General features: G+C 39.5%; 1 protein-coding gene across 1 annotated transcript; it reads right to left on the bottom strand.

Moving 5' to 3' along the window:
* Positions 1–5,702: 5,702 nt before the first annotated feature.
* LOC117518089 (unconventional myosin-IXb-like) lies at positions 5,703–13,599 on the bottom strand. The gene is made up of 13 exons (XM_034179151.1): positions 13,583–13,599; positions 13,154–13,272; positions 11,376–11,569; positions 9,712–9,819; positions 9,455–9,625; positions 8,592–8,633; positions 8,406–8,517; positions 8,216–8,289; positions 7,048–7,240; positions 6,789–6,917; positions 6,452–6,557; positions 6,029–6,160; positions 5,703–5,883 (listed from the first exon to the last, which is right to left on the bottom strand). Exons 1-13 carry the CDS (start codon positions 13,597–13,599, stop codon positions 5,703–5,705), a joined length of 1,578 nt encoding a protein of 525 aa, XP_034035042.1.
* Between the last annotated feature and the right edge of the window lie 4,727 nt (positions 13,600–18,326).

Here is an 18,326-nt window from a genome sequence, read left to right as displayed (position 1 = left end):
CATTCTTGTAACATGTCTGTGAAATTAAATACATTTCAAGGACAGTAAACAAGTACAGTGATTAAAAAAAGTCAGCTAATGAACACCAATTCAAACTGTACTATTCTAATCTTTACAAAAGATACAGCATTCAGAGCCAAAAATTACATAATTTAGGGTTGGGAAATGACTGGATTCACAATACAGTGCACCACCCATCAGCTGGTAGAGAAGAGGCCAAATTAAAGAGAGCATCATGGGAAACTACCGATATCTGAATCCCGCAAGTGGATGATCCACAACATATGTTTCTTCCTGTGCATGAAATCTGTTCTTTGGCTCAATCTTATTCCCATATGTTGCACACAGACCACTCCCCGCTGTCTCTGCAAACTAGCCACGATGAGCAACACGCATGTGGAATGCTGTGTGCGAGTTGTCTGTTCAGATGGTAAGTCTGTATTACAACTTTTAGATTTTCAAGTTACTTATTGTAACAAGCTCAGCTCGATGTACATGCTGTAAGATCAGCAGCATGTGGCAGGAAAAAAAAAAAAAAAAAAATCAAAAAACAAAAAAACCCCGCAAGCTGATCATCACCATGTAAGATCATTGTCCCTCACAAGAGCGAGAAGAGGTGTATGTGTGTGTATAAATTTTATTTTAAATAATCACTGTGTGTGTGCGTGCGCACGCGCACATGGGGAGGAATGCAACAACCACATAATTTTCACAACTTAAAACAAAACAAAATAAACCTGAGAACAGTGATGACACCCACCCAGAACTATGTTGTCCACATATATAAATAATCTATCACATCACAAGCAGATCTTAAACTAACCAAATCATGCAATCTGCTACTACTTAAAGCTAGTTCAGACTACAGGATTGTAATGGTGTGGGAAATGATAGTACACGACACAGACTGACTGGGGGCATGTGAGACTGTTTCTGCACAGACATTTAATAAATTGGGAGAAGTCATTTTCTGATCTGTTTAAAAGTGGCTACTTTCAAAAACTCAAACAACATGGTCACAAGTCCATACAACCCCCCTTGTTTCAGACATTACAAAAGTTTGCAACTGATTTTGCAGGTTTAACAAAACTTCACTCACAGATGGTAGAAACAAGCCAATTACTGTTTCTTCTTCATGACATTAATTAAAAGAAATGTTTTAAATCAATATAAAGACTCCATTTTCTTAAATAATTTCTAAAATGAAATCATGTTGACAAGCAGAAACGACTGCACCTGGAAGAATTAGTCATGTGACACACACACACACACACACACACAACACACACACACACACACACACACACACCACCTAATACATGGTTGCATAAAAAGTGATATTTAAAAGTGAGTTATTGTTATCCCTCTCATCACTGTCAACATTTCCACCATCTTTTATAAACCTTTGCTCAGATTATGAAGAGTTATAGATTTTTATGTATTATTTTATTTTTGTGGTCAATCACAGTCCAAAATATAAGATCTGGTAGTCTGAACAATGTCAGTCCATTGTGCCAACATTAATGCAGAGAAGCCAAACTCATGTAGTCTGGACACAAAAGACTGGTAGTCTGAACTTGGCTTTAGTAGGAAATGTAAGAGGGGTTCAGGAAAGAGATGAAATGGAGCCAGAGGGTCACCGGTCAGATCTAACATGTCATGCACAGACGTTAAAGAATGGCACACGTGCAACTACACAACTAGAATTACAGCAGCAGAACTTAATGCTGGATGATACATACCACCACTCCTTTGCAAGGAGCTGAGAACCTGAGAGGTAAATGCCAGCAGTGCTAAAGAGAGAGAGGAACATTGGCCATGTTACCCATGTAACCTAACATGAACACTGTCCGATAAAAGTACTGTCTGGTACTTTAAATCAGGAAAAACAAACAAACAAAAAAACCAACAACAACTTTGCTGACTACTAGCTAAACTGGGCTTAGTGTATAGCAGATGAGATCATAATTCTAAAGTTATAACTAGTTCTTTTTATACCCATAAGGTTGAGGATTCATCTAAAGCAGTGTGAGAAATGATATTAATGCTGTGGAATTTGCTCCCATGTTGTATGAGATTGAACTCAAAGATCTAAAACTTTTTTCCACATACACACTATCACCATTTTCCCTCAAATATTGTTCACAACCAGTCTAAATCTTTGATAGTGAGCACTTCTCCTTTCCTGAGATAATCCATCCCACCTCACAGGTGTTGCCATATCAAGATGCTGATTAACCCATGATTAGGGAACAGGTGTGCCTTAGACTGCCCAAATAAAAGGCCACTCTGAAAGGTGCAGTGTTATCACACAGCACAATGCCACAGATGTCGCAAGATTTGAGGGAGCGTGCAATGGCATGCTGACAGCAGGAATGTCAACCAGAGCTGTTGCTTGTGTATTGAATGTTCATTTCCCTACCATAAACCGTCTCCAAAGGCGTTTCAGAGAATCTGGCAGTACATCCAACCAGCCTCACAACCGCAGACCCGTGTAACCACACCCAGCCCAGGACCTCCACATCCAGCATGTTCACCTCCAAGATCATCTGAGACAGCCACTCGGACAGCTGCTGAAACAATCGGTTTGCACACCCCAAAGAATTTCTGCACAAACTGTCAGAACACCGTCTCAGGGAAGCTCATCTGCATGCTCGTCGTCCTCATCGGGTCTCGACCTGACACCAGGTTCATCGTCATAACCGACTTGAGTGGGCAAATGCTCACATTCGCTGGCGTTTGGCACGTTGGAGAGGTGTTCTCTTCATGGATGAATCCCGGGTTCACACTGTTCAGGGCAGATGGCAGACAGCGTGTGTGGCGTTGTGTGGGTTGAGCGGTTTTCTGATGTCAATGTTTGGATCGAGTGGCCCATGGTGGCAGTGGGGTTATGGTATGGGTAGGCGTCTGTTATGGATGAAGAACACAGGTGCATTTTATTGATGGCATTTTGAATGCACAGAGATACCATGACGAGATCCTGAGGCCCATTGTTGTGCCATACATCCAAGAACATCACCTCATGTGCAGCAGGCTAATGCACGGGCCCATGTTGCAAGGATCTGTACACAATTCTTGGAAGCTGAAAATGTCCCAGTTCTTGCATGGCCGGCATACTCACCGGACATGTCACCCATTGAGCATGTTTGGGATGCTCTGGACCGGCGTATACGACAGCGTGTACCAGTTCCTGCCAATATCCAGTAACTTCGCACAGCCATTGAAGAGGAGTGGACCAACATTCCACAGGCCACAACTGACAACCTGATCAACTCTATGCGAAGATGTGTTGCACTGCATGAGGCAAATGGTGGTCACACCAGATACTGACTGGTATCCCCCCCAATAAAACAAAACTGCACCTTTCAGAGTGGCCTTTTATTGTGGACAGTCTAAGGCACACCTGTGCACTAATCATGGTGTCTAATCAGCATCTTGATATGGCACACCTGTGAGGTGGGATGGATTATCACAGCAAAGGAGAAGTGCTCACTATCACAGATTTAGACTGGTTTGTGAACAATATTTGAGGGAAATGGTGATATTGTGTATGTGGAAAAAGTTTTAGATCTTTGAGTTCATCTCATACAAAATGGGAGCAAAACCAAAAGTGTTGCGTTTATATTTTTGTTGAGTGTACAACTATTTACATAAAAATACAGGAAATGCTTCAAGCATTTTTTAAAACTGTTAACATGCAACAACATGCCACACAAATTATATTTGTGCCACTCAGAAAAACAACTCCTGTCCAAAACAAGACCTCTGACTTGTGTTGGACATGTAATTTGGACATTCGAATGACCTGATACTTTGTCATGCCTAGGGATGGGTATCGAGAATCAGTTCTTTTCAAGTATCATCAAGAAATTATTCGATCCACTGATATCAACAGCCTTTGTGCTTAATGATTCCTTTATCAGTCCTTCAGAGCAGCCGTTGTTTTTGAGTGCGTTTGTCGAGAAAATGATCATTTCTCTACGTTGATTACAGACCCTGCAGCGGCTCTGTAATCAACCATTTCTGCAGCGTGACACCACTTTAAAGCGTGAACCAATGAAGCAATGCTTCGATCCACTAGGTTGCTGGTTCTTTGATTTGCTGCTCTTCAGAAGCGGCAAGTCCGCTTCCTAACCCCTCTCAAAGCCATTAAAATATCGTGAGTCACTTTTGTGTGGATTAAAGTCACTAACTGGGACTGATGTAATGACAATCATCCTCCATTCCACTGGCACAGCTCTAAACGCTGCGCGGCTCTCTGCTGAGACAGAGTCCGGTCGGAATTAATAACTTCAAAGCGAATCACCGCTTTGAATAAAATGACACCTCTTATAAATGTTTTAATACAGACAAGAAACTACAATCGGCTAAAATGTTTTTTTCCCTACCAAAATGAGACGTCCTGCATTCTTTATAATTACATCCTGATGTGTAGCGCAGCCGGCTGCAAGAGCTCAGCTCACATGTATGGAAAGACATTCATGTCAATAATGTCTCAAAGGAAATGCTTTTGGAAAAAACTACAGATTTTGTTTACTCCTATTTATGTCCAGAGATCAAGGATCCACCATGTAGAGTTTATTATGTCCAAAGTTTAAGGATCCAGTGGCCAATTTTATATTTATTTACTTTAAGACTCAATAAAATGTCAATTTCAATAAAATTTCCAATTTCAATTTAATTGGCTTATAAAGCACCAAATCACAACAAAAGCCGTCTCAAGGCACCTCACATAGAACAGTTCAGCATAAAAAATTTAAATAAATAAATAAAAATTCAAAAATTCAAATAAATAATTAAAAACAGAAGAGAAAGAATAAAACAGATAAAAAATAAAAACTATTCATAAGAAAGAGAACAAAAATAGGCTTTAAGTCTTGACCTAAAAATGTCCACGGACTCCGACTGCCTCACGGTCGCAGGAAGTCCGTTCCACAGAGCAGGTGCACAATAAGAAAAAGCTCTTTGACCCGCTGACATAGAAAACCTGTAAAGCCTACTTTTAGTACACAAAATATTCACAAAAGGTATCGATAAGCGGAATCGATAATGGTATAGATAAAATCTTATCGATACCCATCCTTAGTCATGCCTGCTGCTACCCACTTGGAAGCAGCGTTTGTCTTTGGGGGCTTTTCCCCCCTCAAAAACAACCCCATGTGGGGTTTCTGATCAATCCATGTGGAAGAGGTGGTTTTGATTGGTTTTACATTATGTGTTTTTCCACCAAGGATCAAGGGGAAGATGCTCCCCCCCCCACACACACAGAGAGAACATGAATGAGGAAAGACTTTCACTGGCGAGCTGAATGCAGCACGTCAATTTTAGTTTGGTTTAGAACATGCGTTTAACACCAAATGATAAAGGGAAAGTGATATTTTCCTTCCCCTTGCAATTGCTGCAGGCAGAGAGGACAAAAGAGGGAGAGAAGCCCCGTTCACACACATGCTGGACGAGTGCAGCATGGAGAACCACTCCACACACATTTCCATAATAAATCAAGAAAAAGCCTACCGAAAATTATTAATCATTATTCAAGTTTTACTGGGTCCACCAACAAAATTTAAAAACTGTATATAGGTTGAAGTCTGCACATTCAACAAACATTCAAACTGAAACTGAAACTGTGGGAAATTTGATGGGAGGACCGCTTAATTCGTTCATGTGACTGACATGCATCCCTGTTGAACGACTGCAGATGGTTAAAGCAAACTGCAGAGGGTTAAAACAAACTGAAGAGGCCATGATCTGCTCCTCACCGTATTCTGTCTCTTGAGTTTGAGTTGGTTAACCGCCAGAGCCTCGGCATACTCAAGCTGCTCAATCTCCTCCATCTTCTCGTTGTAGCGTCTGATCTGCTCATGGATTACCATCTCCACACACCTGAAAGGCAGCGAAGGAACAAAGTGTCTTCATCAAGAGGAGCACACTGTATACAGCGCTTCCCTGCACATGTATGTGCTGTTTACGTAATGTAAAACAAAATAATGTCAGAAAAAAAAAAAAAAAAAAAAAAAAAGAGTCTTACGTGGTGGTCTTGGCCACATCCTTCATGCTCATGAGTGGGTCTGCGCTGTCTGGGCAACGCAAGATACACGGGGCAAATACTATGGCCAATGAGTTAGGAGACATGCGGTTGTGTGGTTCTTCTTTACAAACCCTGCAAGAGAATTCTGGCACAGTAAGCATGTGGCCAATCGTTTACAGGCAGTTTGGTAAAACAACAAAAACAATAAATTAAGAATTAAAAAGAAAAAAATATCTGTGTGTGCAGCCACAATTAATAAACTAAAATTCAACTGAATTTCTGAAGTAAATTGAAGATAACTGTAAAAAGACAATCAATAAAACAAGAAGTAATTCAGTGCAAAGGAGGGCAGAGGTTTGAGAGCAAACATTGGTAATTTATATCGTGGTCACATTAAGTTTTACCACAAGGAAAGAATCCTACCTGACAAGGTGAAAGATGAGTCTCTCCAATGTGTTGAAGTTCGGAGAAGGAAGCTCTTCGAGCACCTTGTAGATGGCATGAAGCTGCTCCTGCTTCTCTGGAAGTTCTACCAAGAGCAGGCACATTAAACGCTAATTAGGAACACTAATTCCTACTTTAAGATAAGATGCTGAACCTGGTAAAGTTGGACTTTATGATACTACCAGCTGTTTAACAAACCCAATTAATATGAGCAAGAGAAATGATCAGATTTATTTTCAGCCATTACTGGGTCACTTGCAGAAGGCCCATCAACGACTGTTAAATGCTGCCCTCTCGTGGCAAATGACGTACTCACCCACTGCATGCAGGAAGTCATTGTAATGCATGAAGGTCATGAGTGGATCTGGCAGCTCCCTCAACCACTGTTTGACCAGGCCTGTCACCGTGTGGATCGGGTAATCCTCAAGGCACACCAAATGGGGATCTAAAAACCACAATATCAATGTTAAATATGTACAGTATTTTTTTTTATAAGTCTGATAAACACTTCTCTTCAAGGCTACAATAATTCTAAAACAGCACTCTGCTAGACACATCACACGGATGAGACTGACCGGCCTCCAGCCGCTGATGCAGCTCTTTAATGCGATTGGCAGAGCCAGACTTCCTGTAGATTCCCTCGGTGTAGAGGCCGTTCATCTCCACATGTTCCAGCATCATCTCTAGCACCATGGGCACTGGGTTCTTATCACTAACCAGTTGGCACACGCGCACCCCAAAGTGCTGACCACCAGCCTCGTCATCACTCTGCAGATTTGAACCAAAAAGCAGCAGTCTGTAAAAACTCGGCTTATCCAGTCTAACCATCATCAACAGCTCATGCAATCAGAAACACTGCCTGGGATCAAAGACAAAGAGAGCTGACAGTTATAACTGTTTTAATGTGAAAGCACCATCTGATTATATCCAATGGTAACACTGGCATGCAGCTGAGACGGGTTCTGTGTAGTTACACGTTTTCTTTTTCCCAGGATTTTATACTAAATTATAGACCATAACGACTGAGACTTAAACAGTGCTTCCACACCTAAGACTCATGGGATATGGTGTCATTGACAGCTAACAAAACAACAATTACCCCAACAGAGGTTTTGTTTTTCCTGTTAGTTGGCTGGTTTGTTTGTAGGATAACTTGAAAAACAATGGAGCCATGTTCATGAACCCTGGTTTAAGGCAAACCCAGAAAAAGGACTGAACAGATGTTTTTAAAAGCGGCACATAAGGCACTTCTCTTCATTTTTGTCAATTGTTCAGAAACTAATATGTGGAAAGCATGTGTATCACATGTCTAATTATCCATAAATGCCCTTAAGAGTTTTTCAAATGTGAATCACATATGTGCAGGGTAACTGTATAGTATTTTAAAAAAGCTGTCTTACAGAAATGTATCTGAACATTTAAAAAAATACTTAAACATCCTATTGCTCTTTTACTTCAGATTGTCAGCAGATTGTAGGCCCTTGGTTGAGGGATGCACACTATTCCTAGACTGTATATACAGATGCATCTGAAAAAAGCATCTCATTAATGCAGCTCTGTGTTTTATATAAATGCAGGTAAAATACTTAAACATCCTATTGCTCTTTCACTTCAGATTGTCAGCAGATTGTAGGCCCTTGGTTGAGGGATGCACACTATTCCTAGACTGTATATACAGATGCATCTGAAAAAAGCATCTCATTAATGCAGCTCTGTGTTTTATTAAATGCAGGTAAGATATACCTTTTTGGCACAGAAGGTGGAGCAGTCGGTGCTTATTTTGTACAGGCACTTCCTATGGCAAACCATTTTGCAATCTAAAGGAGAACAACAACAAAAATATCCAAGAATTAATTTGTACATTGACACCTTATATTATTCTATGAAAGATTTGCTACATGGTTAAAAGAACTGAATTTGGGTGATAACTCACAGCTGCACATGTAGGCTTTCTCCATGCCCCAGATGTAAGAGCTACACTGGTCACATGACTGCATAATGCTGACCTGATAGTTGATGAAAACGTGATCCAGGGGGCTCTCCATCTAACAACACAGGCACTCGGTTAGAAAACAAACAAAGTACGGTAGCACTCAGAATTTAACCTCTGCATTCTTACACTTTTATCTTTTTTCCGCCTCTTCTTCCGAGCTTTAGCGGGCTGAAATATAGATAGAATGCACATGTGATTACACTGTGTTTGATTGTGCGCATATAAAGTTATGACAGAGGTTATGTTTTCACCCATTTGTTTGTCTGTCTGTATGTGAACAGCCTGTAACCCACAATTTTGGGATATGATATGACAGAGGATTCATATCCTGATATGCAAGAACTCATTAAATTTTTGAGGTCAAAGGTGAAAGTCGGGAAAAAAATCTTGGAAAAATCCCTATCTTTAACATTGTAAGAATTTTCAAGAATTCATAATTCTCAAAAAAAAGAAAGAAAAAAAAATCAAATTTCTTTCATATTTAAGAGTGTTATGTGGGATTGTATCCTTTACCAACTGGCAAAATTTGATCCTGATCTGAGTCAGATCGTGGATTTCGTGGCCATTTAAATTTAACATTGAAAACCCCATTTAATGTACATTTTATATAATATCTTAATCAAACGTGATCCAGTCACTCTCATATTTGAAAGTGAGGTGCAGAATGACTCACTATCACCTGACAAAGTTTGATCCGGATCTGATCCGGCTTGTGGATTTTGTGGACATTTGAATTTAATATTGAAAAGCTCATTTGGTGAACATTTTGCCTTATATCTCAATGTGGATTTAGCAGATTTGACTTTAACATTGAAAAGCCCTTTTGATCTATTTTGTATTACATTTTAGCTTCTGAAAAGCCACTTCCAATAGGACTTTGACCTTGAAAATTTTTTCCAAGGTAAGAATTTGTGGAATTGGAAACTAACATTGGCGGAGGTTAGCACTCTATGAGCGCAGTAATCGAATTTATCTTTGTGTTCTTTCACCTTGGAAGGCTCCGCCTCCTCCTTCTTTATCTCTCCTCTGATGAAGCCATCAAGCACGGACTGAAACAGGTTGACCACCAGCTGAACCTCTCCTTTCTGGTCCTCACCTGCCAGGTGGATCACTTTATTCTGGTAGCCTTTCATCAGACCTTTGTAGCCAATGGTTGGTTTCTATAATAGCAGAGAGGAGAGAGATTTAAGTGAAAGGAAGTGCTTTGATACGGATGCATTATGTGTGTGCCTGCAAACACACTCACTGGGAGAGAATACATGGCTTTGATAGTCTCTCTAAATTGCATGGTGGCTGTAACAAAAATGGCCTCTGCGGCGGACAGCGGCTTCCCCCTGGAACGGAAATCATTGACCTGTAGAGAAGACAGATCCACCATCACAAGAGGAGTTAGATGGTATACCTGCCACAAGTGTAGACCAATAAAGTAGCACGACAATAAAGATTTATATACACGTTTGTAATGCCACAGGTAGGAGATGAGGATTAAAAACAGGAATCACTGAAAGAACTCTAATTTTGTCACATTTGATCAAATTTCATTCAGCAGTTCACACTGTGCCTTGTACTAATGGTATTGCCAGCAGAAACAGGACCTGGCAATTTATGTGAAATTTTGTTCCTCACCCCACACATTGGTGGGTAATGTAAGGAGGAGCTCCAAATTAGGAGGATGTGATGGGTCTTTGAGAATGAGGGAAATTTATAATTCATGCTCTCAAACTAACAAACCACACTCTTGAATAAAGAGAGGAAATAATCGTCACACTATCTTGAAAAAAGAAAGAGAATAACCTTCATACTATATGGCACTCCACTTGTTTGCACTTTGCGGGACAGCCGGGAGATAAATGACTATACAGTAAGCTTAGATATAATTTTTAAAAATGTCTAATCAATTAAAAAAATTAGTTCCACTTAATGAGATAAATGTGCACACATTTACTTCCTTCTTGATGTTTTTGTCTGTTCAGTAGTGACAAGAATCAGTTAACGCTTGAGTTCTTTGTGCCTCCAACAACCATTAGCTTCTGCTCATTAACGTACTGTTTACATTATGAGTAAATAATGTGCCAATTAAATTCATTTTGGTTTTGGTGGCCAATTAAATTCATTTTGGTTCTGAAGCAGTAGCACCACGTTTCAAAAGTAAATGTGATTTACAGACCAATGCAACATGTTTTTCTTGTTCATGACATTTTTGGACAGATTCATTTCAAATTATTTTATTTATACAGTGCCAAATCACAACAATGCTGCCTCAAGGTGCATCACATGCTTAAGGTCTAACCTGGTAAAGTTGGACTTTATGATACCAGCAACCCCTCGAAGTGCGCAGGCGACAGTGGTAAGGAAAAACTCCATCTGGCATTTTTTGAGGAAGAAACCTCAAGCAGACAAGACTGGGGGAGTTACTGCTTGGGCCATCTTAACAGTTGCAACAAATGCAACAGATGCAACTAATATTCCATTGTGACATATAGTACGAAAAATATGGTAACTGTCACATAATGAAAGCCCATTCCAACATTGCTAACTTCACTATTTGTGAGGGTTTTTTTTGACAAACTGTGGAAATGTACAAACATGTCAACATTTTTGATGTAACACGATTTGCAACATGACACAAAGCATGACTAAATTAATGAAGACATGCTTCATATTTCAATGGAATTTATTAACTGGTGCGATACAAGCATTCCCATTAACAGTTTATATATATATATATATATATATGTATATATATATATATATATATAAATGTACTATTAGTACTGCTGGGTGACATCACGGTGGCAGTAAGATTCGTACTAAGGTGCCCGTATTTTCAGTTAACATCAAGTGCAGTCACTGAATCAACATCACAGTGAGCCACTTCATTTTTTCTGACAGTAAAATCTTTTGGTTTACCTGGTTGCCCAGAAACTCATCTAGGTGTTGCAATTCATTGGCATTTGAGATTTCTCGATCCAGCGAGGCATTCCACTGCTCAGAGACACGTGTGGCACGACTGATCTTTATGGTGGCACTGCGACTGAAGCGTCTACCAGCCCAATCACCGTGATGCTGAGAAGAAGAGCGAGACAGGTGTCCAGGCGCTGGAACTGAAAGGACAAATGTTTTAATAGTCATTGCCACAAATTGATGCCACAGAATGCAGAAGGACAAGTTGGAAGACTGCCAAATTATTTCACTCCTTTATTCAAACTGAACTGAAGCTACTGCTGCAGAAATGTAAAGTTTGTGAAATGTGAAACATTTCAAATTAGTCTGAGCATAATCTTCCATGGGTCAGTATTTAATCAGAAAGCAAAGAGCAGCATTAGTTAAGGCTTGGAAATAATAACACACCTGTGCTGGCAGCCCATGACTCATTCCAGACGTGTGAGGGAGGTGGACTGCAGTGCCTTTGCAGATTCAGTGCAGTTAGCACTCGGCCTCTACGTACTTACTTTTTTTAATACTTCTTTTCTAGCATTTGTATAGAAACACACCAGAATGACATTGAGATTGTTCCCATTATACCAAAATCTAAGTGGGGGGAGGGGATTATTTTCTTCCCAGCAATAGAAAGGAAGTCCGACCCAATCTCATGTAAATAAATACACAGTACAAAGATGACTGCGATACACAAAGGATGGGGGCAACAGCTGAGATAAACAGTGTTATGAACAAGTATAAATTCAACAAAAGATTTTGGCATCTTGGTCAAACTCTTCATTCTGATACTTACTGGTGTCGCAAACGAACGGTCCGCCCCTAAAAACTGGCCCACCCCGCCTCCACTGCGCATGCGTCACTTTGGAGCTGAGCCGCTCGTCTGAGACAGTCTCTTCACCCAAAGCAATCAAATGGATTAATGTGATTATTAACCATCAGATGACAAGACAAAACCTCTTAAATCATTAAGTCAGTTTTAAGTAGACACAAGGCCGTTTTAAGCGGAAACGAGCCGATACTCTGTGATGCTTTGAAATGACCGACGCACAGTGAATGTATCAGTTAGCAGCTCATGTAGCTGCGGCGCTCTGATCGATTCGTCCGTCTTTTATGATGAAATAATGCTGAATTTATGTGGAAATGATTGTTGTACAAAAGCTTCAGTTATCTGTTGCTGAGATAGATGATGACTGGAGTGCAGTTTTAAGCAGAAACGAGGTGATAATCGGTGAACCACGGCTAAAGATGCATGCGGAGTGAAGGCAGGGCGGACCGATTTTTAAGGGGGACTGTTTGGTTGGTGATACCGGCATGCATTCTGAACCAGCACAGGAAAATAATGTAATACATGGAAACATCTAGGCAAAAAAGATGGGCAAGTTCCAAAATTTGCCAAAAGGTTAAGATTACCCAATGGTCAGAACATTTTTTTTCTTTTTTTGAGAGACAACAACAGGGCTTGGCTACTGACAAAAGGACCATAAAAGGAAATTCTTTGGCAGATGCTTTTCAAAATATGTTTATAATGAGATGCTTAATTTAAAATAGTGCAAACAGTTAAATGTCACTGCAAACATTGGGCCCTCAAACTGTTTTAAGTTAAGGACAGAAATTTTATCTGATAACTTCCACAAAGTTCTAACAATACAATTTAACAGCTCTAATTAGTTCATTATATTACATAAATACTCGTATGTTTAGGACAGTAATAAATTTTGACCATGGTGTCAATTCTGCAGATTATTTACCTTCCCCTCCAGATGGCTTCTCATTAAGAATCTGAGCTAATGTTAGATCTCCGTACTCTGGAGTCTGAGCCTCTTTGTGCGGCCGTTTTTTCAAAATCTTGCTTAAGAAACCCGCTGACCTACAAAAGAAATACACACAGTGCTCTTAGGAACAGAGAGATGTATAATTAAATACAAGTAGCATAATGTTAAGATGAGTGATCACACTGTGACTGGTGAACCGGTGACAAACGGAACAGAATTTCTTCAGTGTGGATTTTATTCTGCACTAATGTGATGTCTTGCGTGCGTTCTTTCTTTGCAAGAGGTAGTCAAAATATAGTTTAGTTCAATTACCAAAATACCACAAGGCTCTGTCCTGGGGCCACTGCTGTTCAGTCTATATATCAATGACCATCCGTGTGTGATGGTGTAGGTGTGCGGATGTACGCTGATGACACGGTCATTTACACGGATGGGAAGGACTCTGAACAAGTGGCAGCCAAATTATCAGTAGCAATGAACAAAATTTCTGACTGGCTTAATGACTCCTGCCTAACATTGAATGTAGAAAAACTGCAACAATATATTTCTCAAAACAAAATCTTAAAACCTACCCCCTGGTGAAAGTGCAGGGTGAAACACTAAAAATGTCACTGAGTTCAAATATTTAGGCATAATTTTGGACTCAAAACTAACTTTTAACAACCATAAAAAAGGTTTGTCACACATTGAAATATAACTTGTCAAATTTCAGAGGTATAAGAAATTCTTGAGCATCCAAGGAGCCAAAATCTACATGAATGCAATGCTAACTTTTGGTATTTCATGCTGGTCACAAGCAAATAAGACAACAATGAAACCACTGGAATCAATCCATAAACAGGCACTTAAAATTACTGATAGAAAATCACAACTACGAGGGCTGTCCGTAAAGTATAGGTCCTTTTTATTTTTTCAAAAACTATATGGATTTCATTCATATGTTTTTACGTCAGACATGCTTGAACCCTCGTGCGCATGCGTGAGTTTTTCCCACCTGTCGGTGACGTCATTCGCCTGTGAGCACTCCTTGTGGGAGGAGTCGTCCAGCCCCTCGTCGGAATTCCTTTGTCTGAGAAGTTTCTGAGAGACTGGCGCTTTGTTTGATCAAAATTTTTCTAAAACCTGTGAGACACATCGAAGTGGACATGGTTCGAAAAATTAAGCTGGTTTTCAGTGAAAATTTTAACAGCTGATGAGAGATTTTGAGGTGATTCTGTCGCTTTAAGGACTTTTCACAGTGCGAGACGCGCAGCGCTCTCAGGCAGCGTCATCAGCCTGTTTCAAGCTTAAAACCTCCACATTTCAGGCTCTATTGATCCAGGACGTCGTGAGAGAACAGAGACGTTTCCATTTTTGTACTTTTTAAATTTTGTCTATTTACTTTTTTTTTTAGTTTTTCCTGTAATTTCTGAGAAAATCAGGTTAATTTTCATCAGGTTTTGATGATTATTTTATAACTACTTGATTACACCGTCAATTATATTTTATGGTCTTACAGTGGAAAACACAGTGTGTGTGTCCATCCAGCAAAACGAGTTCCTTGTCAGCCGATGTCCACAAAGTTTATCAGAAAGTTTTGTGTGTGTTCAGAACGCTGAAGGGAGTTCAGAGATCTTTCCTGCTGTCTGAACATTTGTTTGCCGTTCTGAGTGTGTGAGAGTGGGACAGAGGACACACAGCATTTCTGGAAAACTAAATTCAAGTGCTGACGGTCAGCAACAGACTGGATGTTCCACTGCTTTCAGTGAGATGCTGATGGTAATTTATGGAGTTTTTAAAATCTTAAGCAGGAATCACAGACAACAACAAATGGATTATGTCACTGCAGAATCACCTGAATTGAAATGGGTAGGGACTTTTTTGAAGCTTCCATGAGAGCCAATTTGTTTTAACATAAACGCTGTACAAAATGTTTCAGTGAAGTAAATTATTGTCCATCATGTGATTAATATTTAAACTGGCTGCGCACATCTGCTGTGCCAGACATCAGCTGACAAGGAACACATTTAACAAAAGTCATCAGAGATGATATAACCCCCCGGTCCCCACAAATTAGTAATACAAAGTGTCAGGGGATCATCCAAGTTACACCCTTGTGCTAAATATGAACGAAATTGGTCAACTGGTTCTTGAAATATCTCACGAACAAGTGAAAACACAGACTGGCAGACATGCTGATTGCTATGTCTTCCCGCATTTCATACCCGGGGGAAAGGTGCAGTTGGGACCGTCTATGACTGAATAATATGGGATAAGAACAGCAACTATAGTGACAAAGGTCAATTTCAGTTTGTACAGGGGTCAAAATTTAAAGTTGCTCCAATTTTGGTAAAAAAAAAAAAAAAAATAAGTGATGCAAAGGTTGACATCCATTGGATTTTATGACATATGGCATGTGTTCCTCTGTAACCTCATAATTAAGCATGACAGATTGTGCAAACTATTTCTTTTAAAAACTAACCAATACTTTCCATCAGTTTTTAACCAAAATTGGAGCAACTTTAATGTCTGACCACTGTACAAACTGAAATTTGTATTTGCGTTTTTTATCCTGCAACACTCAGTCACAGACAGTCCAATCTGTACCTTTTTGGAATTATTATGATCAGAAAATAAAATGGTATATTTTTCAACATGACAAGCATTTTTTTTTTCAATTTTATTTTGAAAAATGGCTGCCATGGCAACCATGATAAAAATTCACAAAGGCTTAATATCTAGATTTTTTTTGTGTACTTCATTTGGCTACATCTGTGCCAAATTTGGTGCTTTTATCACAAAATGCACAATTCTTACCCCCACTATTTAGCATGAAGTGCATCATTTTCAGGAATAGATTTTTTTTTTTTTGGTATTTTTAAATTACTGAGATGACACTGTCAGTAATTCAAAGCCAGAGGTCAAACACTTGGAGGATGTTGACAACATTGGGGTCAAATGTCAGGTTGCCCTGCTGTCTTCATGTCTCCAGGTACTATGACTGAGCTTGAATGAATTAAAGTGTTCTTAGCACGCATGCTATTGGCAGTTTGGGACTGTGATGTAGATATGGATGACTGCGGACACTTCAGGAACTCCTTCAACTCCACTGTCCACTGTCTGAGGCCATAAGAAGATCATTTGTAACCTTCACTAATGCTGTTTCTGTACTATGATGAATTCTAAAACCTGACTGAAACTCTACAAATAGACCATTCCTCTGCAGATGATCAGTTAGCGTTTTACAACTACCCTTTCAAGAATTGTTGAGAGAAAAGGAAGGTTGGAGATTGGCCTATAATTAGCTAAGATAGCTGGGTCAAGTGATGGCTTTTTAAGTAATGGTTTAATTACTGCCACCTTAAAAGCTGTGGTACATAGCCAACTAATAAAGATAGATTGATCATATTTAAGATCGAAGCAGTAAATAATGGTAGGGCTTCCTTGAGCAGCCTGGTAGGAATGGGGTCTAATAGTTTTATCTATCGTCCACTGGTCGTTACTGTGAGTTTCTCTGTGAATTTTCAGACCTTTTGTCTGACTTAGTGCTTAGCTCAGATAAGATAATTATAGTGGGCGATTTAACATCCACACACGATGCTGAATGACAGCCTCAACACTGCATTTAATCTATTATTAGACCTCTATTGGCTTTGCTCAAAAAGTAAATGAGTCCACCCCACTTTAATCATATCTTAGATCTTGTTCTGACTTATGGTATGGAAATTGAAGACTTAACAGTATTCCCTGAAACTCCTTCTGTCTGATCATTTCTTAATAACATTTACATTTACTCTGATGGATACCCAGCAGTGGGGAATAAGTTTCATTACACTAGAAGTCTTTCAGAAAGCGCTGTAACTAGGTTTAAGGACATGATTCCTTCTTTATGTTCTCTAATGCCATATACCAACACAGTGCAGAGTAGCTACCTAAACTCTGTGAGATAGAGTATCTCGTCAATAGTTTTACATCCTCATTGAAGACAACTTGGGATGCTGTAGCTCCTCTAAAAAAGAGAGCTTTAAATCAGAAGTGTCTGACTCCGTGGTATAACTCACAAACTCGTAGCTTAAAGCAGATAACCCGTAAGTTGGAGAGGAAATGGCGTCTCACTAATTTAGAAGATCTTCACTTAGCCTGGAAAAAGAGTCTGTTGCTTTATAAAAAAAGCCCTCCGTAAAGCTAGGACATCTTTCTACTCATCACTAATTGAAGAAAATAAGAACAACCCCAGGTTTCTTTTCAGCACTGTACCCAGGCTGACAAAGAGTCAGAGCTCTATTGAGCTGAGTATTCCATTAACTTTAACTAGTAATGACTTCATGACTTTCTTTGCTACAAAATTTTAACTATTAGAGAAAAAATTACTCATAACCATCCCAAAGACGTATCGTTATCTTGGCTGCTTTCAGTGATGCCGGTATTGGTTAGACTCTTTCTCTCCGATTGTTCTGTCTGAGTTATTTTCATTAGTTACTTCATCCAAACCATCAACATGTTTATTAGACCCCATTCCTACCAGGCTGCTCAAGGAAGCCCTACCATTTAATGATTTGATCTTAAATATGATCAATCTATCTTTGTTAGTTGGCTATGTACCACAGGCTTTTAAGGTGGCAGTAATTAAACCATTACTTAAAAAGCCATCAATTGACCCAGCTATCTTAGCTAATTATAGGCCAATCTCCAACCTTCCTTTTCTCTCAAAAATTCTTGAAAGGGTAGTTGTAAAACAGCTAACTGATCATCTGCAGAGGAATGGTCTATTTGAAGAGTTTCAGTCAGGTTTTAGAATTCATCATAGTACAGAAACAGCATTAGTGAAGGTTACAAATGATCTTCTTATGGCCTCGGACAGTGGACTCATCTCTGTGCTTGTTCTGTTAGACCTCAGTGCTGCTTTGATACTGTTGACCATAAAATTTTATTACAGAGATTAGAGCATGCCATAGGTATTAAAGGCACTGTGCTGCGGTGGTTTGAATCATATTTGTCTAATAGATTACAATTTGTTCATGTAAATGGGGAATCTTCTTCACAGACTAAAGTTAATATGGAGTTCCACAAGGTTCTGTGCTAGGACCAATTTTATTCACTTTATACATGCTTCCCTTAGGCAGTATTATTAGACGGTATTGCTTAAATTTTCATTGTTACGCAGATGATA

Source organism: Thalassophryne amazonica, chromosome 10 (genome assembly GCF_902500255.1).
Source record: "Thalassophryne amazonica chromosome 10, fThaAma1.1, whole genome shotgun sequence".
In the NCBI taxonomy this organism is placed as follows: domain Eukaryota; kingdom Metazoa; phylum Chordata; class Actinopteri; order Batrachoidiformes; family Batrachoididae; genus Thalassophryne; species Thalassophryne amazonica.
This window is presented reverse-complemented; position numbering and strand designations above follow the sequence as displayed.